We start from the raw sequence: 22,582 nt of genomic DNA on the forward strand, positions 1-22,582 counted from the left end.
TGCATCACAAGGGAGCCAGTTTATTTCTGCCGCAGGCAGCGGCCGTGAACACTCGTGGTGTGGGGGTACGGACGGCCACCCCATGCTGGGGGGGGGTGTCTCAGTTCGCCGCCGGCTGGGCGGTGCTGAGGAAGGCGGCCACCTTCTCCCGCACCTCCTTCTCCAGCAGCTCCAGGTGGTCCTCCACGCCGGCGGTGCCCGAGTCCAGCTTCCCCCGCACCTCCTCCAGCCGCTCCACCAGCTGCTGCCCGAAGGCCTCGCCGAAGGGGGCTGCCTGCTGCCGGAAAGCCTCCAGCGTCTGCCCCACGCGCTCGTCCAGCTGCTGGGCCAGGGGGGCCAGCCGCTGCTGCAGGCTCTCGGCGTCGCTGCCAGCCGCCTGCCGCAGCTCCTGGGCCAGCGGGCTGAGCTGGGCGCGCAGCTCCTCCGAGCTGGCGGCCAGGCGGGTGCGCAGCTCCTCCGCCGCCCGCTCCATCTGCGCCGTCAGGCTCTCCAGCTGCCGGTTGAGGCCGTCCTGCACCTCCTGGGCGTAGGGGCTGAGCCCCCGCCGCAGCTCCTCCACGCTCTGCCCCACCTGCGCCTTCAGCTCGTCAGCCAGGGGAGCCAGCCGCTCCTTCAGGGTCTCCACCCCGCTGTCGATCTGCTGCTGCAGCCGGTCGGCGTAGGGGCTGAGGGAGGCCTGGATGCTCTCTGCGTTGTCCTGCAGCCGGTCCCGCAGCTCGGTGGCGTAGGGCTCCAGCACCCGCTGCAGCTCCCCGGCCCCGCGGTCCACCTGGGAGCGCAGCTCCTCAGCGTAGGGGCTCATCTTGGCTTGCAGCTGGCGGATGTTGGTGCTGATCTGCTGGTGCACCTCGTCGGCGTAGGGCGCCAGCTTGGCCCGCAGCTCCGCCAGCTCCTGCCGGATCTGCTCCTTCAGCCGCTGTGAGTCCTGCGCCAGCCGTGCCTGCAGCTGCGTGGCGAAGGGCACCAGCCTCCGCTGCAGGTCCTCGGCGTACGAGTTGGCGCTCTGCAGTTTGGTCTCCAGCAGGGTGCTGGGGAGAGGGGGGACGTCAGCACCCCGGCGCACCCACGGCCCCCTCCCCTGCCCAGCACCTCCAGGCTGCCGCCGTGTGCGTGTCCGCCCCGCCCCAGCCCGCGACTCCGCTCACTTGAGCTGCTTGGTGATCTCGGCTTGCTGCAGCTGGTCCACCGTCTCCTTGGCATTGCTGCCCAGCTCGGTGAAGTACTTCCAGAGCACGCTGGCCACCTCGTCCGGGTTGACGTCAGCCCGTGCCCCTGCAAGCGGATGCCGGGATCAGCGCCACCACGGCCCCGCTCGGCGGCTCCCCCGAGGACATCAGGTCCCCATCCCTGCCCCGGGGCAGGACCACCCTCCCGGCACCGGGGATCCGCACGCCGCCTCACCTGAGACTGCAAGGAGCACCAGGACAAGGGCGGCCGCCTTGGGAGACATCCTGAGTGCTGGGGATGCCTGCAGGAGCGCAGAGCAGAGATGAAGGGAGCGCCGGGGGCCAGCAGCCCCCCAGCCCCGCGCCGCCTCCCCTCCACCGCCAGCTCTCCCCACCTCCCCGCCTCAGCCGCTCACCTGCGCTGCCACCGGGTGCGGGTACCTGCTGCGCCGGGGAGCGCCCGGCTGCTATTTATGCATCCCGAGTGCCCTCGGCAGCTTCCACGCAGGCCTGTGACACAGGCCCCGGGCTTGGACTTTAGCAAGGTCGCGACGTGGAAGCGCCTGACGTGTACGCAGCCCTGACATCACCCGCAGCCCTGCCAGCTCTCAGCAGGGTGCCAGGGGCCAGGGCAGAGAGGGGATGGGGGTACACATGGGCACCCTGGGGCTGAGCCCCTCCTGGGGACAGGGACCCTGGGGCAGAGGGGACAGCACAGCGTGCGGGGCAGCCCCCGGCTCCGCACCTCCATGGGACGCAGCGATGGCCCCACCGGTGCCGGCTGCGCAGTACCCGGGATGTGCGGTGTGGCAGGGCACGGGGTCTGGGGTGACGCTTCGGGGACCCCTCAGCCCTGCTGTCGGCTGCGCTGTGCCGGGGATGTGCAGTGGGGCAGGACACGGGCTCGGGGGGACACTGCAACGGATGCACGGGGGCACGTGAGACCGCGAACCTGCAGGATAGCATCGCTCCCTCCGAGCGCAGGCTCCTGGGGGAAGCCCTGCTGCGGGGAATGGCCAGGACCCTGCAGCTGCAGGATGTTGCACCCGCGTGGTGCCAGCGTGCCCTTGACCAGAGCTGGGACCCATGTGCGTCCCCGGCTGTGGGTGTCAGGCTCTCGGCACACGCCCCGGGGATGCAGCCCCTGGCTCAGCCCCCCCACTCCCCGACAGACCCGCTTGGGGCTGGAGGCCGGCGGTGATGTGTCCCGGCTGGGGCGAAGGGCACGGCTGGCAGGGGCAGGGATCAGCCGGGTGCCGGCGATGCCAAGGTCCAAAGAGCCCTCGCGGTGCCCCACGGCCGGAGGGCGCAGCCCGGGCACACACCGCCCGCCTGTGCCTCCCGGCTGGCGGCCACCCCAGCCGAGGCAGCCGCACGGTGCCCCGGGGCAGAGCCAGCCCGGTGGCATCGCGCCCGGGGCCGGTGCCGCTGGATGTCACCCTCGTGCTGTGTGCACCCACGCCAGCCCCAGGCCTGTCCCCACGGCTGCCCTCACCGTGGCGCACCCTGCAGTGGGCGCCGGGCTGGCTGCGCACATGCCAGCGTGCACGTGCACGTGCACACATGCAGACGCGTGCAAACGCGTGCGTGTGCACGTGCACACATGCAGACGCGTGCACATGCGTATGCAGAGCCCCCGGCCAGCCCCCGGCAGCCTTGGTCCCCGGGGGATTTCCCAACTCCTGGCCGGGAGGCAGGCCCCTCTGCAGCAAACCTGGCAGTGGGAATGGTCACTCCAGACGCGCCCCCCTCCCCGGCTGGCCCCACCGCCCCTGACCTTTGCACAAACACCCCCGGAGGCGGCTGTGGGGAGGGTATAAAGTGGGAGCCCGGGGCTGCCCCCGCGTAGCAGAGCCTGGCGCAGGTGAGTGGGGAAGGCCCCGGCGAGGGTCACGCCGGGAAGGGGACGGGGTCGGGGTCGGGACCCCTGTGGGCGCGCGGGCCCCTGCCTGCCGCCCCGCGCCACGTGCTGTGCTCTGCTCTCTCCCCAGCCATGAAGGTGTCGCTCCTGCTCGTGCTGGTCTGCACGGCCGTCCTGGCGGCGGGAGCAAGTAAGGGGCAGGCGAGGGCTGCGGCAGGAGGAGGGGGACAGGGCTCAGGGTGCTGGGGTGCATGCACGGGGGGGGGCACAGCCCCGTGGCCCTGTACCCCCACTCCCACAAGGCTTGTGCTTGCAGGGGCCGACGCGCCCGGGGAGCCGGAGGCGCTGGTGAGGAAGGTGCAGGAGTACGCCCAGAAAGCCACGGCCATGGCCAAGACTGCCTTCAGCATGGTGCAGGAGTCGGAGGTGGCTCAGCAGGCCAGGTGCCCCCGCGCCCCCCTGCCCGTCCGGGCACCTGCCCCCCCGCTGCCCGCGGGGGAGCCCAGCCGGTGCCCTGCTCTGAGCCCCCTCCCCTTGCAGGCGATGGCTGGCGGACAACGCCGACCTGGCGAAGCAGCGTCTGGCCTGGCTGAAGGAGCAGCTGGCAGAGCTCTGGAAGCGGATGCCGGCCGCGTAGCTCCGCCGGGGGCTGGCTGGGGGCTGGCCGGGCTGGGGTCCCCCCGGCTCCCTACCCACTGTCACGGTTCTTGCAATAAAGTGGCGCTGAAGCAGACGGCTGTGGCGGCGTCACTTGGGGGGGCGGCGAGGAGGAGCGTGCACCGCGGGGTGAGGAAGGGCTGGGACAGACGCCCGCGCCGGGGTGCTGCTCCCTCCCACCGGCGCCGGGGCTGCACGCGGCCGTGCCAGGGCACCGGGACCCCTCGCCATGGGGCGAGCGCCGCGTGCCACCGCCCCACGCAGATGTGCCCAGGGAGGCAGGAGCCAGGTGCCGCTCCCGCAAGCTGATGGGATCCAGCTTCTGCAAAACCAGCCCCTGCCGCGCTCCGCCGCCCCGGCAGAGCCCTTTGTGCCGGGAATGATGCGCACGGGGCCAAGCCCGGCTGCGCCCTGGGCAGAGCTTGGCTCAGTGGCAGGGAGAGCCCAGGGCACCCACCCTGCCGGCTCCCCGTCCCCCCCACTCCCACTGGCTCCCCCCGGCACCCCCTGACCCCGAGCACCCCTCGCCCCCAGCACCGCGTCCAGGCTGCCCCCCCCTCCAGCATCCACTGCAAAGACTGAGCGAGCTCCAATAACTTAAGTCATGTTTATTTGACAAAAGAAAGGCAAAGCTGAGACCGACGCCGGTTCGGGGAGGGGAGGCGGCGGGAGGGGAGGAGGGGGGTCCCCAGGGAGGACGCCCCGGGGCTGGCCTAGCCCGGGGCTCCCGCAGCCCGTCCCCAGAGCCCCCCCGGGGGGGAAGCACCCCGGGCAGGGCAGGGAGCGGCCCTGGGGCAGCTGCGGGAATGGGGCCGGGGTCAGTCCCTGGCCACGCCGGCCGGCGGCTCAGGCCACGCTTTTCTGGAGGTCGTCCAGGAGGGCGATGAAGCGGGTCTTGAGGCTCTCGGCGTAGGGGGTGAGGCGCTCCTTGAAGTCCTGCACCAGGGGCGTCACCTTCTCGCGCAGGTTGCTGAGCTGCTCCACCACCTTGGCCTGGTACTCGGCGGCCTGGGGGATGCCCTTCTCCCGGATCTCCTCCAGCTTCTGGCTCAGCTTCTGCCGCAGCTCGCTGCTGTAGGGCGCCAGGTTCTTGCGCAGCTCCTCCACGTGCCCGCGCAGGCGGTCCCGCACCTCCTCGGCCACCGGGGTCAGCTTCTCCTGCATCAGCTCCACCTTCTGCTTGGTGAGCTCCTTCAGCTCTTGGGCCACGGGCGCCAGGCGCTGGCGGTACTGCTCCAGCTCCTCTGTCCACTTGGTGGAGAACTGGTCCAGGAAGGGACGGATCTTCTCCTTCACCTCCTCCAGGTCCTTGGTCAGCTCCTGGCGCAGGGACTCCGTGTCCTTCAGCCACATCTCCCGCACCTCCTTGTAGTAGGGGGCCATGTCCTCCCGCAGCTTGGCGGCGGCTGCGCTCAGCGTGTCCAGGTTGTCGGCCAGCTTCAGGCTGCAGGGAGCGGAGGGAGGTCACGCACGGCGCCCGGGGACCCCCCCGCCAGCCCCCCGCCACGTGCCCCCCCACTTACTCCAGCTGTTTGCCCACGGCGGAGGACTCGAACTGGGCGATGGCATCCTTGCCGCTGGCCTTCACCGTCTCCAGGTACACTTCCACCATGTCCCTGAGGCGCTCCAGGGGCGCCTGGGGTTCGTCATGCTGCCAGAAGTAGCGGGCCTGGGTGCCTGTGGGGAGAGCCCGGCGCGCTCAGGACAGAGCGCCCGGCGGGACCGCGGCGGGGACGGCTCCATCCCTGCCGCCCCGCCCGGCGGTGCTGCGGAGACCTGCCCGGCTTGGGAGGGGACCAGGCAGCCGCTCGGCTGCAGCCCGACTCGCCAAGCGCTTTGGAAGCCAGGCGCTTCCAGCAGCGCTCGTGTCGGGCTCGGCTGCCCCGTCCTGCTCCGTCCCGTGGGGATTTGCAGCTGCCGCCGCCCCAGCCCCAGCCCCGGTTTGGACCTACCCGTCAGGCAGAGCAGAGCGAGGGCCACCACCACGGCTCTCATCTTTGCGCTGAACCTGGGGGCAGAGCAAGAGAGGTGGGTGCCAGGAGCCCCGGGCAAAGCCAGCCCCAGCGGGAACTGAGCCCCCCGCCCCGGCACGAGGGGTCCCCGCTGGCCCTGCGGGCGAAGCCTGTGGGACGGGCGCCGCCGCGTCCCGGGAGCGGCAGGACTCTGGTCCCCGCGGCAGCTCGGGAGCAGCCCGGGCTCCTACCAGCTCTCTCCTGCCGCTGCCGTGCTGCTGGTCGTCCCGTCTGAGCTGGCCGCTTCCCCGCCGCCGCTATTTATGCAGGAGGGGGCAGTTCCCGCCGGAGATAAGCCAGCGCTGCAGCCCAAGAAATCGCTCCCCGGCGCAGGCGATGTGGCGCGTAGAGTTCAAGGATCGCGCGCGTGGGCCAGCGCCGAGGAGCGCCGGCTTGGCAGGGGCGGCGAGCAAATAGGAGCTCCCCACGGGACGCGGCTGGCCGGCCAAGGAGCCTGTTTACGCTCCCGGTGACCCAGATTCCTGCTTGCCGCTGCGGCCTCGCCGGGGCCTCTCGGCAGCCCCCGGGGATTGGCCGGCAGCCCGGGGACAAGGTTTATACCCACAGGGATTTGGCCCGCCGTACCCAGACCCCTCGTCCTCCGCTCGCCACCGCTGTGGGTCTCTGCCCCGTCCTTCCCCGGGCCGGTGAGACCCACGCCGCTCACATCACTCCCTTTCCCCGCTGCATCCCCCACGCAGGCTCACACCAGCCCTCCCCGGGGAGCTGGGCGGCAAAGCAAAGGCTCAGCTCGGAGCGGGCACCAGCCTGGCCACAGCACCCCGGCACAGCCACCCCAACCCCCCCCCCTCAGCCCAAAGCCGCTCTGCAGCCAAACCGAGGTGCTGCCCCGTCCCGCTGCCACCAGCCCGGGGACCCGCAGGAACCGAGCACGCAGGGCCGAGCCCGGGTGAAGCTGCCTGGCGAGAGGGGACAGGGGAGAAAGGGGGCACGTCCCCCAGACAGCGCTGCAGAGGAGCGTGCAGGCAGCAGGAGGGGCTGGTTAACACCACGGGGAAGCTGCCCGCTGCTATGGAGAAGCAACGCTCCCCACTTTAGGGCAGCACCAGCTCTCTGCGGCCCCAAGCCCAGGCCGGCTGGCTGGGCACTGCATCAGCATCCCCGCCCACCGCGGTGCTGCAGCGTGCCAGAGGCACAGCTCCCTTCCCTCGCCTCTCCTCCCCAGCCTCCAGCCTCACGTGTTCCCCCCCCTGGAGCTGCCCCGCTCCTGGGAAAGCCCGGCTTTGGAAGGCCGACGCTTGACAGCGTGGGTTTGACCTGCAATACCGCATTTCCCTGCCCACGGAGGGACAGGGAAGGAGGCGGCTGATGCAGCTGGCTCAACGCTGAAGGGATGGAGCGGGGCGGGCAGGGAGCTCTGCGGCACCCCCGGCCAGCCCAGGCAGGCCCCCGGGGCCCAGCTCTTAGGGGCAGGACACCGGGCAGGGCTGCAGAAAGCAGCCGGCGATCCCAGCCTTGCAAGAGGCAAGAAGGAGCCGGGTGAAGGTGAGGGGCGCGAGGCCCGGCTGTGTCAAACGGGGGCAGACAGAGGTGGAGGAGGGCTCTGGCTCCCTGGGGCTGCGGGGAAGCGCAGCTGGGTGCTCGGGAACCCTCTCCCTCCCCCCCCGGCAGAGCTGGGAGCAGCAGCGGCGGCTCTGGCAGGGGCCGACGCGAGTGAAACCCACCGCGGCCGCATCTTTGGGGATGGATGGAGGACACGGCGGCTCCGGAGCGGGCCGGGAGCGAGGGCGGCCGCGCTGCCGCACCCCGAGCGCCGAGGTTGTTCCGCCTCCGCAGGGGGCATTGAGCAACAAGGCAAACCCCGAGACCAGGGAAGATCATAATCATGGTTTTATTTGTCATGATCCCACTGTCCAACTAATTGACTAGTTGCAAGTGACCCACAAAAAATGGACTGAAGATTTACTGAAACTTTTTTAGTCCAACATAAATGAGGAAGAAAAAAATACTTCTGACATTTCCAAAAAACAGAAATAATAGCAAAGTATATTAATATACATTCAACATATACTGCGCGTATTGATTACTACAATACAAAGCAATGATAAAAAAAAGTGTGATACTGCGAAATGGCACGGTTAAGCGAGTCCCTGCTGTTTCGGATGCTTGCTGTAGGGTGGCCGTCGTCTCTCCCAGAAATACAGTGTCATGTAAACAAAAGGAAAACAAACCGAAGGTACAGAGCGAAAAGGCTCTCGGCGGTTCCCGCTCAGGCCCGGCGAGCCGCCCCTGGCTCCCCGCGTCCCCCCGAGCCCGCAGTCGCCGGGTGAGGAGGCGCGACCGGACGGCGGTGCCCCGGCAAAGCCGCCCGGCGCCGGGCCGCCGGCAGAAGCGCCGGCCTGGGCGGTGCCGCTGGGCAGCCGCGGGGTTTCTCTCCCCTCCGGTTTTCGGGATGGCAGAGCCGGTTAGCGTCACTTTTCCCGGGGCAGGGAGGAGTGGGGGGGCGGGAGGAGGCATGGATGGGCAAGGATAGCAAAGTCACCTCTGCCGTGCTGGTTTCACACTTCCTTCTGTGCAAATTCAGGAGGGCTGGGTCGATTTTTCCTTTTTTACAAAAATATGCCAGAAAAGTGTCAATACGAAGAACTCGAGCTGCAGCTTGTAAAGTCCCAAAGGCAGGGATGACACCAAGCGCTCCCGAGCCCCGGCCGGGGGGGCGCTTCACGCTCTGTCCGTCGAGGAAAGGGTGGAAGGAAGGACAAAGAGGAGATCTACGCACGTCTGAACTGTATAAAGGAGAATACCACTGTCGCCACTGGCACGAGAGAGAAAACCAGTCACAAGTACAAAGTCATTAAAAGAAATAAAATACTTTGAACAAAAGGTGCAAGTCACAATTCATATAGAACAGAATCTAGTTAAAAATTTCTCTCAAACAGAAATTCCTTTTGCCTTTTATTAATAACAATAATAATAAAACAACATTTACCAAAAAACAATTCCTACGTGATCGGGGGAGAAGCTAAGAAAACAAAGAAAAAATCCGTCTTCCCTACATTAAGCCAGGAGAAAGAAAAAAAACACAACCCAAGTCGTATGCGGATTCGAAAAGAAAAGGTTGGGGGGGGGGGAAGAGGTGATCCTTTCGGCACACCGACCAACGGAGAGGAGGAACAAAAGCGGACACAGGCGAGACGAGAAGCGTATTGCACCAGGGGTGGGTGTTCCCCGCCGGCCGGCCGGTCGGTGGGAGCCCCGGGCTGGGACGCGCGATCCGCTGCCGGGGGCACGGGCCCGGGCTGGCACCGTCCTCACACCCCCCCCCCCCCCCACCGCCACCAGCGCTGCCGGGCTCGGGTCACGCTGGGCCCCTCCCCAGTGCAAAGGGTTAAAGAGTGGAAGGACAAGCATGGCCTCCGGGGAGCGGCTCCGGCTCCGGATCCCATCGGACGCCCCCCCCGCTCGCTCCTTTCCCCGCCAGGGCAGGCTGCAGGGAGGCGTCAGTCCCATCCGCTGGCTGCGCCGGGAGCGGGGGCCCGAAGCAGCCCCCGGGGCCCCGCCCGGCCCCGGTCGGTAAGAGCCCTCCAAACCGGACTCAGCGCTCAGGCTCCGCGAATCCTCTGCCGACGTGCGGGACTCCGGCTCTCTGGTTATTTCTGTGATAGCTGGAGTTACAGGCAAATATGGCAAAAATTAAAGAAACCAAAGGAACAACACACTGGATGAACTGATTATGAGGAAAGGGGCCATGGTATTCCAGTTAGTCAGAAATACTACGGCAATTTGGCGCAATGCTGCTAGATACTGTTGGTTTAAAATGGACCTTTTTCGTTTCAAAGCTGTACGTAAAACCTGCAAGAGAGAGAAGAAGCAGAGATGTTAGGAGGCACCAGAGCAACGGCAGTTCTGCTTCCGCAGCCCTCCACCGCGTTCCCCGTCCAGACCCGCAAGCTGCGCCCCGGGAGGGAGGCCCTGCCGATGCAACGGGGCTCTGGAGGAGCAGCAAAGGCCTGGCGAGGAGGGGTGCCGTCCCCGAAGGAACGGGGGGGGGGGGACGGACACAGCAGACAGCCACCAGCGCGGCAGCTCAGAGCCGAGGGCCCCTGCCCCAGCCTCTCCCCTCGGAGCGAGGGGACAAGGAAGGAGACACACAGGGAAGTCAGGCCAGCAGGCCTTCGGGTCTGCCGTCGAGGCAACCCTAGGGGCGCAGCTGGAAAGAGGAGGACGCCGGAATACTCACTCCCTCCTGGTTACACCCCTGCCTGCTCCATCCCAAAGGGCACCTCCGGGTGCTTGTAGCTCAGCAGGACGTCTGTAATACATGTCGACGGGTAACAGGAGGTGTTTAGATGCTGGTTGCCATCACCGAGGCTGGGATGCTCTTGACCTTCCAAACTCTCCCCGCGTTCTGTGAGGTCAGAGAAAAACATCAGAGCTTGCACGAGGAGCACTAAGGAGTTACAGCTCCAGCGCGGGGATCAGGCCAGCAGGCTGCCGTGGCCTAAAGGGTCACATCACAGGCGGAGCTGCCCCGCGTTCCTCCAGGAAGCCTAGATCACTGCTCCCACCAGCCCGGGCTCCGACCGACAGCAGCACCCGAGGAGCTGCCCTCCATCAGCACGCACACACCCACCCCCCCCGGCTCCCTGCAGGCACTGCTCACTTGGAGGAGAGGTGGCTTTGCCACGCAGGCTGCAAGCTGGTCCTCTCAGATCCTGGCCCAGGCCCTGAACAGCACCCCGCACCCTCCGTGCCGTGCCCTCTGCAGCTCGGCCGGGTCCTTACCCTCGCTCTCCCTGTCGCGCAGCTGCTGACTGGCCATCAGCGACGACTGGCTGAGGACGGCATCGGACATCCGAGCAGAGCTTAGTGCTTTTCCCGCCATTAAACTCATTCCAGGCAAGTTATCTAACTGCACCTGCGGAGACAGCAGGACACAAGTCAAAGGGGGCTGGGGACGAGGCACCCCGCTGCTCCCCCAGCTCTCTGACGGGCTGCCCGGGGAGCTTCTGCCGGCCTTCAGCGAGGGTTCCTAAGTACAAGCAGAAAGCGTGCATCAGGCACAGCTTAGGTGCAGCCAACGTCCCCTCAACACAAGGACGGACTGGGCAGTCCAAGTCCCTTCCGGACCTGCGCTGAACTAACCAGGGAAGAGCCCTTCTCATTCAGAGCGGAAGGGAGCCGTAGCAAAGAACGCATCAAGATTTGGGCAGGACAGTTCCCAGCGGCCCAAAACCCAGGGGAAGCAGGGCAGCCACGCTCTGCTCTCAGTCAAGGTCTGGGCTGCCACGGCCAGCTCGTTTAGCAGCACTGCAGAACCGAAAGCTGGGCTTGGCGAGCCTGCAAAGCCCTCCGCGGCCAGAGCCCGGCCTGGGGCAGCCCAGACCGTTTCACCAGAAGGACCTTGGGGGGAACAAGAAGAGATGCCACGGCTACGGCAGCCAGCCCCGGGGTGAACCGTGAGCACTTCCATATCGGTCTCTGCTAAAACGTTTTTGGTATTAAGCAAACGGGACGTGCTAGCTGAAGGGTCCCCACGGCTTTTCACTCCCAGCAGCCCCGCAGAGCGGGGCGCTGCCTTTCCTGCACGACACCTGGTACGTAACCCACGCACATCGAGGAAGCTCTGCACTGCTTTAAGCCCTGCCGGGCACAGGCTTCTTCAAACCTACGTAGGCATCATCGCTGTTCTGAATGGTGTGATGTCTCTGCAGGGTCCTGGGCCGCGGGTGCTCACTGGAGGCGGGTCGCACAGGGTAGCCCAGTCCGTTGTGGTCGGGCACCTGCATCGCTTGGCCGGGGGAACTCCTGTCCATACAGTTCCCTACGATGGACTCTTGAAAAGCAGACAAGACAGAGAAATGACAGGTTAGTACAAGGAACCTGCAGCTCTCAGCGACGCGCGCCACCGCAGAGCTGCGGGTTTGAGGTGTGCCGGCACAAACACACACTCGTCGCTGGCGGACCGGCGTGCTGCTGGCCGGGTGGAACGGGACCCTCGGCTGCTCTTGTTGAAGTGATGCAGCACCAGGGCCGCCCCAGACGGCACTCGGGCAGGCTTCTCCCTCCAGCACTGACATCCCAAAGATCCCAACGCTAGCTGCCTCTGATCAGGTCTACAAAAGCAGCCTAAAGTTGGAGGGACAGGGGCAGGAGCACCACAGCACAGGAACCAGACCCCTTCTACCTGCCTCCCGGCACTGCCGCCTCCCCCTCGAGCCCGAGCTCGCCCTCCTCCCTGCGCTGCCCACATCGTTACACAAGAGCGGAGGAAGAAGCATCTCCCCAGCCTCCAACACGGGATGTTCTAGCAGGGCCCCCCGGCAATTGTAAGCAACATAATCTTGCTGGAAGAGTTGGCCGGGATGTTCGCTTTTATCAGATGACTTCTCCCTGCCCTCCTACAATCTGGCTGTAGGAGTATACGAGTGTCCTGCCTGGCAAAGTCCATCTGCACTGCAAGCTCTTATGACCGAGGGTAAAGGCTACATTCCTATCAAGCAAAACCTCCTGTCATCAAGTACACGATGTTTTGAATAAAGCCCTGAGCTATGAAGAAGCCTATCATTGGGTCCGACGCACGTAAACAGCTTGCTCTCGGCGAGTAGTCCTGCGGAGCACAAACATGCGGACGTGGCCACGAGCACTGGGGAGCTGCCCTGAAATGACACAGCTGCAGGTAGATCCCCCGGCCAGAGCTATCGGCTTGCACGGGGCTTTGGCCGGTGGGAAGCAATCTCCTGCTGTGCCGGGACACCGCACCTCCCGGCGGGGACTGCAACCGCGAGATGCAAAAAAGACGCTCCCCGAGGAGACCCGTCCGTAAAGCTACCCAGATCCCAGTGAGACCCCATCCCAGACACGGTCTGCCACCCGAGCTCTCCACGCCACTCCCGGGCACACGAGCACGGCTAAGCACACTGCTCCCAATACCCTCCCTCCCTCCGAGGGGCGGCAGTCCTGCAGGAACTCCAGTCGGAGATGCAGCCGGCCTCCCCCTTCCTTTGCACAACCGTGGGGTTACGCGCGGTTAACAGTCAGCTTTCCCGGAAAAGCGAGAAGGAAAACATGAGGTAACAGATGTTGGTGGAGCAGTGCCACCCACACACTGCTCGGGACACCGCTCCAACTGTGGGAACGGTTGTTCGGGCCGGCAGCCTGCTTCTCCAGCTCCACAAACAGCCCCGGTGCAGAAGTGCTCCCGCGGCCAGGCCCAGCGGCGAGCCCCCGGCACCGGCCCCTGCGCTGCAGGTGACGAGGCACGGCGGGACAAGTTCCCCCGGCCTGGAATAGCCCTGACCCGAAAGACAACCCCACGCTTCCCGTTGCCAGCACAGCACCTCTGGGGACGCAGCTCAGGCCGCAGGGGCAGGACAGCCTGAATTCACACTCCTTTCCTCACCCCAGCCCTGCTCCAGCAGCAGGAAAGCCTTTCATCCCCCCATCCATAGGGGACGGGGGCTCCTGCGCCAGGCGGCCTTTGTGTCGGCACGGCATGTGACACTGGCCACCGCCGCCAGCTCAGCTCCTTCAGTGCCGAGGCGAGGCAGGTTTCCCATGGGCAGCATTCCCAGCCCTGTGACGGCTAGGTTGGAGCAAAACTGGAGCAGAGCTGTTCAAAGGCGGTTTAGTCACATCCTAAAGAGAGATGTGGTCGACACTCTCACAGTCTCCGGCTGCCATCTCCGGCAGATGCTCAACAGACAAGCCGGGGCTTTTGGATCAGGGTCAACATGCTCCCTCGGAAGGCACAGATGCTCCCCAAGCCACTGCGGGGTTACGCCCCACTCTAGGGAAAACGCACTTGGTGAGCTGGGGCAGAAGGGAAGACGCTCCCCGTCGCAAGAGAAGCGGCGGCCTCGTGACTCGGGATAGGGAAAATAACGGGAAAACCCAGGGAGGTGGCTGAAAAAGCCCAGCTGTCAGCACCAGCGCTCAGGGAGAGGAGCCACGCCTGGCTGGGGCAAGTCTCCCCGCTCACCCCTCGGCGCCTGCGCCCTGCACGCTTGGGAACGCCAGAGCTGCGCTACACGTGAGCGAGCGAAGCGCCAGCACGCTAGTGGCCTGAACACTGAGGTTTTGTAGGATTTAATTGTAGGTAAGGGTACCTAGGCAGCTTAGATGCCGGCTCTGCCTGGAGCCGAAGCAGCGCAGGCCTGATTCCAAGTGGGTTATTGAAGCCAGGAGGAAAGCAGTGCGAGCGGTTGCATCTCAGGACATAGTTTACCACGTGAGCCCTCCAAACAGCCCTGTCAGAAGAGCTTACACAATACTATTTGTAAACATTTACTTGCTTTTACTCATTTACGAAGTCTTGTAGTCTAAAGTCCTTTTCCCTTGTGTAACCGGCTCTAGCACCATCAGTACGGGGGCAGAAATTCAGCTTCTGACTTGGTTAAAGCTTGTCGTTCACCTAACGGTCTACGGTATTAAGATGCAAACTCACGATTCGGCACAAAACGCGCCTCCAGAGCTTCCAACCTCCGCTTAACCTGGGGCGATTCTCCCCTTTCGTGCTGCAAGCACCGCGGGGAAATGGAGGTCCAAGAGCAAACACATCGGTAATCCAAAATTTAAGACGGCTTCAGAAAAGCCGTGCCTTGGCCCTACCCGCCCCCCCGCGCACGCTCTGGGGGGGCCAGGGCTTGGCATGCCCGCTCTGCCCTCCGAGCCAGTCTGTTCCAACCCGGTACTTTCCCAACAAACCCGCGCTGTGTCCCCAAACAAAGCCGTGCCTCCTGTGCCCCGGACACTGCTCCTCCGCAATGGGGTCCTCTGTGCCAAGGGCAAGCTGATGGCTTCAGACCAGGACAACTCAGTCCTGCAGCGAATACTGATCCACCCAGCTCAGCCTGGAAAGCCTCTCTTCAAAGCCCTCTTAGCAATGGGCTAGGATGGTGTTTTTCGTACAGAGAAGGCCTGTAATTACAGCTCAGGCAGGAATTTCTTACAGCGCACCGCTGCCAGCGCAGCCACCGAGGAGCAAAGGCGCAACCGCTTCCAACTAGCAGAAAAGGTCTTCAGGCGCTAGTGGCAAGTTTAAACTCACTTTCTTCAGAATCAACCCCTTCTAGTTCAAGCAGGGCTAGAGTCCTGCTGCCGCTTCCCAAAGCGCCAGGGGAGCTGCTGCAAGGCGGCCTTGGCCGCAAGACGTTTACCACCACTCTTAGCGCGCGCGTTTGTGAAAGCTTTAGCAACGGCAGGACTCGGGGGTCTGTTCTTAAGAGAAGGAACACCCCGCTGCCCTTGGGGGTACGCCAGTGACTTAACTGTTTCTAGCCCGTTGTTTGCACAGGACGGGGAACATCGCCAACAAGAATAAAGATGTCAACAGCGCACAGCATCCCTGAAAAGACGGCAGTATTCTGGGACCTGGTCTTTACCTGCCCGCAGAAGTAGGTCAAATTCCAAAGAGAATCAGCCGGTCGGGTTCCCTTCTTATTCAACACTGTTTATTAGAGAGACTATGCCTGCAATTTACGTACGGCCACAAAAGCCAAAAAGAATCTAGGTAATTCCGTGCTATGCAAAATATGTCACGAAACCCTTGCCGTGCTGGGTAGAGAAGGTGTCCTCCGGCAGGAAGGCAAGCGGCACGCAGCCAGCACGGAGGAGCGTTTCATCTACGTGAGCAGCAGGAAGCCTTACCTCTGCTGGGCGCCTTATTCCTACTGAATCCAGCAGCGGGCTGATGTCTGTACTGATGCGTCCCCAACTCCTGCGCGTGATTAGCAGTTCCTAGCAAAGGTTCGGGGTCCCCGTGCCCTCCTGCATTTACAAGCAGAGGGGTCTCGTGGCAACCTTTGGTCAATGTGTTTGAACTCTTACTGTCTGGAAAGCTGTCCCTGGCACCCTCGCACGCGCAGTCCTCCTCCATGCTCTCCGAATGGAACAGGGCTGGCTGGTGTACGTATCCGTGCGGCGGCACTGACGCGGGTACCTGCTGGATACATTCTTGCGCCCTGATCTTTAAGAGATGCTGGGGGCTGTTCTGTGGGTGGTACGTGTCAGCGCTCTGATAAGGCAAAGACAGCGACTGGCGCTCCGAGAGGTTCTGTCCCACGCTGGTGCCCATATTCCCAGCATCCCCTTGACTCATATGCCTGAACAACTCTTGGAATTCTTGCTGCTGCTGCTGCTGCTGCCGCCGTTTGATGAGCTGTGCAAATTCTGCCTGGGGCAGCCGCATGTCCGTGTGCCCCGTGAGCGAGTGCCGGGGAGAAAGCAGTCCCTGGAGGATGTGCGGTACCTGCTGGTGTCGGCTGTAGTCGGGAGGCGTTGGGGACAACAGTGCTTGCTGTAGTGCCGATGCAGCGTAGTGCTGCTGTTGCTGATGTGCATTTTGAGGGAAACTGGGATACTGGTCAAGCTGCGGGACTTTCAGAGCTTGCTGAGCCGGAGGAAACCCAACTCCTCCCGATGGGCTGTAGTTGCTGGGGGAAACGCGCGGCTGCTCCGGGAACAGGTGGGGGTGTAAGTGCACCTGGTCATAGTTGGCGGGGGGATACCTGTTCACGTTCAGACTGCAAAGAACAGAAAAGAACAAGTGACTGCACTGCAGCAGCTCCGGCTCGGCGAGGCGTGCCGGGCCGCCTCCTCCGGGCAGAGACGTCTGCCCCCGCTTCTTCCTCCCTAGCTCGGGGAAAGCGGTGCGGAGGCGGCCGGCGGCCTTACCTGTGCGACTCGGCGCTGTCGGCGCTGAGCTGCTTGGACAGCTGCCTGTGGCCGTAGGTGAGGGAGGCCATCAGGTTAGCGCGATGCTGCATCTGGATCTGGTTGGCGCTGGGGCTGATGGGCATGCCCCGCGCGTGGGAGGACATGCTCTGCCCGGCCACGGAGGTCCCTTGCAGGAGGTTGTTGCTGACCATGTCGCCGGGCTCCTGCACTTGGATAGTGACCTGCTGAGGCTGCGACTGCTGCTGCAGGCCCAGGCACGTCAGCCCCATGTTTGGGGGAGGGGAACAGTTACCGGACTGCGGGAAGATTGTGTTGTGGGACGGCATCCCTTGGAACTGGGACTGGGAGGCGGCACCTACAAGGAACAAAGACCCTCAGCACCCGCGCCAGCCTGCGGCGAGGCTCGGGAGCGAGATCTGCCCCGCGCGGGAGCTGCTGCTCTTCTGGGCCACACTGGGAGTCCCAGCAGCGTGCGCCTGTGGGTGGTGAGGAGCGCTGCTCCCGACCGCTCCATCACGCTGCACCAGCGTGCAAAGGTCGCAGCTAGAGCCCCTTGCACAGAAAGAGAAACAAAGCGGAGCTGACAGTGATTTGCATAAACCCGAGAATATCAGCCCTTCCTCCCACCCCCGGGAGCGATAAGTAAGGATCTTATGACAAGAAACCCAACAGCACGTTCCAGCTGGCAGCTCCTCGCAAGCTCTCGATAACACCAGCCCTTGCTGCCAGATGGAGGCTCTTTTACATCATCGGCAAACCGCGCAAGGACTAGGCCGCAGGGGGGAACCGAAGCCCCCGGCACCCCCACACGCTGTTTTGCCCGGAGGTGTGACAGGACCGTACGGTTCTGCCGAGCGCAGATGGCTCAGCAAACTGTCAGCGCTTACCGTGGGGCTGGAGCACGCTGCTGCTCACAGGAGGCGGGCTGCTGTTTGGTTGCCTGAAGAGGTGGTTATTGGGGTGGTTCGGGGGCGGGCTGGACGGCTGAATCCGTAACCTACGCAGGGAGACAAGCACCTTTTCAGCATGCCTGCTCCTTATTGAGACGCCTTTCCAACTGCGAGAGCTGCCGCCAAATGCTGTGTTTCTCTCGTTTCAAATAAACGCCATAAAGCCCTTCTTTGGGATCCCAAGCTCTTTCACAGCTTGGCTTCTCTTCTGAGAGCCACCTGGCTCGCCTGAGTCACGCACACAGGTAGCGAGCGTAACCCGGTGGCTACAACAGAAACCCCCGGGGACAAGGACACCGCAGGCTCGCCTCCTGACTCACTGTGGCCGGTGAGAAACCTTCCTTCCTCCTTTCCCGTAATTCAGCCTGCCTCATCTACAAGTCAGGGTGCTGAAGCCAAGGACGGTTACCTAACCAAAAGCCTGAAAAGGTGTGAGACGTCCAGCGGCAGCTCTGAGTAGAAAGCATGAGCGAAACCGGCTGCTGAGGGTAACGCGTTTTCAAGCCGGTCAAAAGGCAGAACCGTCAATCACCCGTTCAAAGCAGATTCGTGCCTCTGAATCATCTTTGCTTCTAAAGGCCCTTTGGACAGAACCCAGCTAAAAGGACCGGGCACGTTCACCTGGGAACCGGCTATGCCATTCTAACTTTGTACGCTTCCAACTCGGCCCCAGACCCTAAGTGCGTTAGCTCGTCCCCGGGCTTGAGTAAAACCCATTCCCCAGAGCTTCACTAAAGCAGTTTCTTTACCTCTGAAGCTGGTGCGTGAGCAGGGCTGGCTGGTTTTCACACGGAGCTTGCAAGGGTGGAGATGGCTGGGGTGGCCGGATACAGTCCTGAACCAGGCACCAGAAGAAAACAAGAAGCGTTTGCAATCAATAACGTCTCAACTCGTAAATTTAGACAAACACTGATTGGTGAAGTAGGACATATCCAGATTCACCAAATACTCGATCCCTGACCGCAGCTCTGGCTATCGCAGCAGCTGTGCAAACGTCACTGCTGAAGTCCTTCAGGCTTGCTTCTCATTACAGCAAGCTGAGCGGTCTACCCTCCTCCATCCCGCCGGGACCCGCTCGGTAGTTGTACCTGCAGCAATGCAGGAAAACACAGCTAAGGCTTCAGAAGCTCTGGCTCGAGGCTCCGGTACCTGAATCTGCTGATGAAGAATCTGATGGTGCTGCTCCTGCTGGTACAACATGTGCTGCTGCTGTGTCTTCTCCAGCGTCCTCTCGTCCATGTGCCCCCCGTACATCTTCTGAAGCTGCTCGCACTCCTGTAATGAATCCAACACACCCTCTAAGTGACCTTTTTGTGCACGGCACACTTGCTGTGCAGAAAGGCACCCTCTGAAAAAGCCAGTAAGGAAAGCCTAATCCATTTGATTTGACGGAATCAGGTGTGCAGGAACACGGCTAGCTCAAGCCTTAGAGAACAGAAAAGAAACGGATGCTCCTGACGCCAGGCTGGCACCGTTGCGTTCCCTTAAAAATGCAAGCACAAAGCTCTAGTAATGGTCATTTCAAGGTGGAAAGAGCATCTCGCATTTCTACCCCGTTGCAAGGTGAAAGTCCCGTCCTGGGGCCAAATCCCACTCAAGCCACTGATAAGACGTGCGCTGGCCGCGTAGGGAACAGCATACACTACGCTCCAAACTCTGGCGGTAGGAACTGCCCTTTTCCCGGGACACCCTGGAACAGCCCCAAAACTTTGCCGCCACGGGAAATGCGGGAGAGCAGCAGCAGCCGCAGTCTGACAGTGCTGGTGGGACTCACGAGGGCAGGCAGAACCACCCCACATGTGGGCGCAGCGCGGGGTTTGCTCTCCAGAAGGAGGGGGGTGGAAGCCCCCAGTGTTCCCAGCTTGCGGGTGAACAGCGCGTGCACGTAGAGGACGCTCAGCAGGGTTGCTGCAGGTACACAGAGGGGAGCAGCCCCTCGGCCGGCAAGCCACCGCGCGTCCACAGCCATTAGCAGGAAAGATTTCACTTTTTGCGCCCTGAAGCAGCAAGGCTGAGACAATAAAAAGCCCTCGCGGGGGCTCTTTCGAGGCCCCCCACCCCTCTCTTTTACCTGCTGAAGCTGTTTGATGCTACTGTTATTGCCCATCTTCTCCAGGTGGGCTTTGAAAGCCTGGATGCTGGCAGCACCGTCAGAGAAGCGCCGAACCGGGGAGAAGCGTTCGGTGGGGAGGTGCAGAGTATTTGAGTCCTTGTAAATAGAACTGAACACATGGGGAAGCGGGTTAGCGATATCAGCTAAAAAACAAACTCCGGTACAGAGACATTTAATTTGCACCAGCCGTGCCAAGTTCTACCTGCCCCCTCACCCGGAATAAATCACGTTTTAGACCAAGAAATAAAATGCCAGCATCATCGTGAACAGGAAACAGGATTACCAAGTATCCTCGGTGCCCGGGCAGATAAATGTGTTTTAAGGTTGGAGACGACTCAGCCACAAACCAGATTCCAGATGGGCAGCAACTCGTTGCCCATCCACACAGATGCATCTATCCCTCAGATGGAAAAGGTTTACAGAAACCATTCAGCATCCTAAAAATGTAAATTCACCTCTTCAGCAGCCACTTCCTGAGCCTTCCAGCTCCCCAGGGCCCCCCGACTACATCTGATGCCCGCGGAAAACAGGAAGGGCCCACGGAGAAAGGAGCCTGACGTGTTCTGCGGCCTCTGAGGAGGAAGGGGGGCTGGCATCCATGCTTAGAGATGCACTGAATTAAAGAAAGAGGGCAGGAACGTAACTCTGCACAGCAGGGGAAATCTTTCTAATGCGTTAACCAAGCTGTCACTTCGCATCCCGAGCCTCCCAGTTGCCTGGATGCTTGGCGCTGGGCAGTCAGAACGGGTACATTTGAAAAGCAGACATAGCCAGTATCGAGGCAACTGTGCCCGGGGAACTACAAGCACTTTCCCTTCACAATGAGGTTTCTTCTTCACCATCAGAGGGAGCCAGATTTTTTTTCAGGAGCTGTTTTCTCCCAAAGTTGGGGCTCCCCATTATCGAAGTCAAGCACTAAGCTCCTGCCCTGCTATTAGGGGCAACCTGTATTATCACTAGCAAAGCTAACTTTCCACACACACGTCGCAATGTGCCTCGTAACAAACAGAATCGGGTTTCTCTGCCCGCCCTGACGGTTTCTGTGCAAACGCAATCTATAAAACCCAGCAAACGATAACTTAACGGTACAGGCTCCAACCGTGGCCTTTGGCTGCGAGAAGGTCGCGGAGATGTGGCCTTTACGAGCACCTCTGACATGCCGGCACTAAACCCAACAGAAGCCCGTCTGGCTGCACAGCGGTGTGGTCCTGAACTGCATTACCGCAGGCACGTTACTGCCGTGGCTGCTCTGAATATGGCTCTTTACTGAAGCCTTTTCCAAGAAGCCAAACTACTTCTCCTGGAGAGGCTCCCCCTTATCGGAAGGTGACTGATGCTGGACCATTTCCAGCACGCTGGGTTCAGTTCCTGTCGCTTGGTCTGCCTTAGCAGGACGTACTTCAGTTTCTGTAGGTGACAGACAACTTTCTTCCAAGGACAGAGCTGTGCCCCTGCCTTTTGACGCCATCCCACCCGTCATCCCGATCCATTTGATCTCCTGTTGTATTGATGGAAAGCAGAAGCTACAGACAAAACTACGCTGAGGCTCCCAAACCTGCGTGGCCAAGGCAGAACAATCGTACTGCCTTGGCCGATCGTTGTACTTCAATTCTGCTTTCAGCTACTGAGTTACCGTGACCAAAACCGGGCGCTGCATAAGAAGATGGCTTCAAATACGTTAAGTGCTAAAATAAGACCCACCTGCCGTTCGATAACTGAGGTCTATTTACGTGACGACACAAGACCGCTAACGGTTTCTGTGCCATACGTGTCTTGGACACAACATGGGGCGATCTGTTCAGGCCACGGTCAGACGAAGTTTCCGTGATTTCGCAGGTGAAACACGAGGCAGGCTCACAGCACGTTACGACACCGAGGGCGGAATGAGCAGATACCACCCTGTTCATGATGCAACAGCCCCAGGACTCCAAAGCCGAGAGGCAGAGGTGACACCAACGTATTTACGGGGTAAGTGTGCTTTAACGGTCTTGTAAAAAAAAAAAAAATCAATTCCTGCAGTGCGTGAGGCACCCAGCTTACCTTTACGATTTGAAGCAATCCTGAAAGCAGGACACAGCACATTCTGGTTGTTTTGCAAGCTGCACTCCTCTTCCTATCAAGCTCTGACCCTAGAAATCTTTCCCCTCCTGCTCTTCCCATCCCCCAAGCACCTTTGCGAGGGAGTAACTTCAGGGTATAGAGGTGCTTATCTTGGTTCTCCGGAGTTCCAGCGTGGCACTAGCACTGTCTCAGTCTGCTCAGAGTTCACCTGTCTCTGCTGATTACATCAGTGCTCAGCTCAGCAGGTATCTGGCTACAATAAAAAGCGCTTTGTCAAGCTTGCCAGGGTGAGCTGGCTGAACGATTGAACACGAGCACCAATCCAGCCTGGTAGGCGACTGCTTTCTCAACAGTCGAGACCAACAGGCAGCAAACTCTGCAGTTTGCAGCCGGTTTGCGCTCTCACCACTGAGAGGTTCAGAGCCCCGGTTTTTAAGCTCCCTCTCTGGCATTAGCATCTCCGGTTTGCTGCTGTGGCAAGGACCCTTGTGTCACTTGAACACCTCTCTCCCTCAGGAGTGCCCCACCCACGCATTTTGAGTGTGTTTGGATCCAATCTGCAGAGGTTCCCTCTTTCCCAGACGTTGTGATTTTTTCTCTTCCCACCCCAGCTTCCTTCCCCCACACCATTCCCATCAGGGGTTCGGATCAGAAGTACAATGACTCTTGAGGAGCTTTGCAAAGAGACTTTGCAGTCAAAACACACAACTCTGGTGCAGAACAGTGAGGTTTTTAAGCTCTGGCGTAGATGACTCTTGGTGCAGCCTTTTGCCTGCGTCTGCCTCCAAAAATGTTCTGTAGAGAATCTGCTCTCTACTGCTAGCTTGACACCTACCATTACAACAGAGAAAAGCTCTCCTCTGAAAGGAATAGCTCATTCCCAACCCTCGTGTGACGGCAGCCATTCTGGCAAATCGTCTCCAGCCACAAAAACGGGACTGGAGGGGAAGAGCCAGCCGATTCCTGCCCCTGCGTTGCTTGTATCTGCAGGCACGGAGCCCGCGCCAGCGCAGAACTGCAGTGTCCCCAGCGCGGCCGGACACCCTCTGCTCTGCGGGTCCGCTCTTTGCACACTTGTTCCTCCTCCTCACCCCTCCCTGCCAAGCGGGATGTCCTCAGTGCTC

At 61.8% G+C, this 22,582-nt stretch overlaps 4 protein-coding genes across 8 annotated transcripts in view; 1 reads left to right on the forward strand and 3 right to left on the reverse strand.

Annotated features, from left to right (window-relative positions):
- Positions 1–1,635, reverse strand: APOA4 (apolipoprotein A4). The gene is made up of 4 exons (XM_076358437.1): positions 1,583–1,635; positions 1,402–1,468; positions 1,146–1,272; positions 1–1,028 (listed from the first exon to the last, which is right to left on the reverse strand). The coding sequence occupies exons 2-4, from the start codon at positions 1,448–1,450 to the stop codon at positions 101–103; spliced, it is 1,104 nt and encodes a 367-aa protein (XP_076214552.1). The 5' UTR covers positions 1,451–1,468; positions 1,583–1,635; the 3' UTR covers positions 1–100.
- A 1,522-nt stretch (positions 1,636–3,157) lies between these two features.
- On the forward strand, positions 3,158–3,760 carry APOC3 (apolipoprotein C3). Its single transcript, XM_076358445.1, has 3 exons — positions 3,158–3,217; positions 3,344–3,470; positions 3,568–3,760. The coding sequence occupies exons 1-3, from the start codon at positions 3,160–3,162 to the stop codon at positions 3,662–3,664; spliced, it is 282 nt and encodes a 93-aa protein (XP_076214560.1). The 5' UTR covers positions 3,158–3,159; the 3' UTR covers positions 3,665–3,760.
- A 517-nt stretch (positions 3,761–4,277) lies between these two features.
- On the reverse strand, positions 4,278–5,961 carry APOA1 (apolipoprotein A1). Its single transcript, XM_076358497.1, has 4 exons — positions 5,888–5,961; positions 5,637–5,692; positions 5,208–5,361; positions 4,278–5,128 (listed from the first exon to the last, which is right to left on the reverse strand). Exons 2-4 carry the CDS (start codon positions 5,677–5,679, stop codon positions 4,531–4,533), a joined length of 795 nt encoding a protein of 264 aa, XP_076214612.1. The 5' UTR covers positions 5,680–5,692; positions 5,888–5,961; the 3' UTR covers positions 4,278–4,530.
- A 3,053-nt stretch (positions 5,962–9,014) lies between these two features.
- SIK3 (SIK family kinase 3) overlaps positions 9,015–22,582 on the reverse strand; it is a 91,140-nt gene continuing 77,572 nt past the window's right edge. For all 5 annotated transcript variants that reach the window (XM_076358716.1, XM_076358718.1, XM_076358717.1 and 2 more), the window contains 10 exons: positions 19,356–19,506; positions 18,434–18,559; positions 18,034–18,119; positions 17,222–17,331; positions 16,332–16,689; positions 15,306–16,180; positions 11,330–11,493; positions 10,443–10,575; positions 9,898–10,065; positions 9,015–9,509 (listed from right to left, as the gene is read on the reverse strand). In XM_076358716.1, the coding sequence (XP_076214831.1) occupies positions 9,908–10,065; positions 10,443–10,575; positions 11,330–11,493; positions 15,306–16,180; positions 16,332–16,689; positions 17,222–17,331; positions 18,034–18,119; positions 18,434–18,559; positions 19,356–19,506 (2,161 nt within the window). In that variant the 3' untranslated portion in view covers positions 9,015–9,509; positions 9,898–9,907. The remainder of the gene's footprint in view (positions 9,510–9,897; positions 10,066–10,442; positions 10,576–11,329; positions 11,494–15,305; positions 16,181–16,331; positions 16,690–17,221; positions 17,332–18,033; positions 18,120–18,433; positions 18,560–19,355; positions 19,507–22,582) is intronic.

This window comes from Aptenodytes patagonicus, chromosome 23, assembly GCF_965638725.1.
Source record: "Aptenodytes patagonicus chromosome 23, bAptPat1.pri.cur, whole genome shotgun sequence".
Taxonomy (NCBI): Eukaryota; Metazoa; Chordata; class Aves; order Sphenisciformes; family Spheniscidae; genus Aptenodytes; species Aptenodytes patagonicus.

What these genes read in the sequence shown, in the direction of transcription:
- APOA1 (XM_076358497.1), bottom strand. Translation starts at nt 5,679, where the DNA reads ATGAGAGCCGTGGTGGTGGCCCTCGCTCTGCTCTGCCTGACGG. An exon ending in CGCTCTGCTCTGCCTGACGG is followed by an intron (nt 5,362 to 5,636) that starts GTAGGTCCAAAC and finishes CTCTCCCCACAG; the next exon opens with GCACCCAGGCCCGCTACTTC. An exon ending in GCCGTGGGCAAACAGCTGGA is followed by an intron (nt 5,129 to 5,207) that starts GTAAGTGGGGGG and finishes CGCTCCCTGCAG; the next exon opens with CCTGAAGCTGGCCGACAACC.
- APOC3 (XM_076358445.1), top strand. Translation starts at nt 3,160, where the DNA reads ATGAAGGTGTCGCTCCTGCTCGTGCTGGTCTGCACGGCCGTCCTGGCG. An exon ending in CGTCCTGGCGGCGGGAGCAA is followed by an intron (nt 3,218 to 3,343) that starts GTAAGGGGCAGG and finishes TTGTGCTTGCAG; the next exon opens with GGGCCGACGCGCCCGGGGAG. An exon ending in GAGGTGGCTCAGCAGGCCAG is followed by an intron (nt 3,471 to 3,567) that starts GTGCCCCCGCGC and finishes CTCCCCTTGCAG; the next exon opens with GCGATGGCTGGCGGACAACG.
- APOA4 (XM_076358437.1), bottom strand. Translation starts at nt 1,450, where the DNA reads ATGTCTCCCAAGGCGGCCGCCCTTGTCCTGGTGCTCCTTGCAGTCTCA. An exon ending in GGTGCTCCTTGCAGTCTCAG is followed by an intron (nt 1,273 to 1,401) that starts GTGAGGCGGCGT and finishes ATCCGCTTGCAG; the next exon opens with GGGCACGGGCTGACGTCAAC. An exon ending in GAGATCACCAAGCAGCTCAA is followed by an intron (nt 1,029 to 1,145) that starts GTGAGCGGAGTC and finishes CCCTCTCCCCAG; the next exon opens with CACCCTGCTGGAGACCAAAC.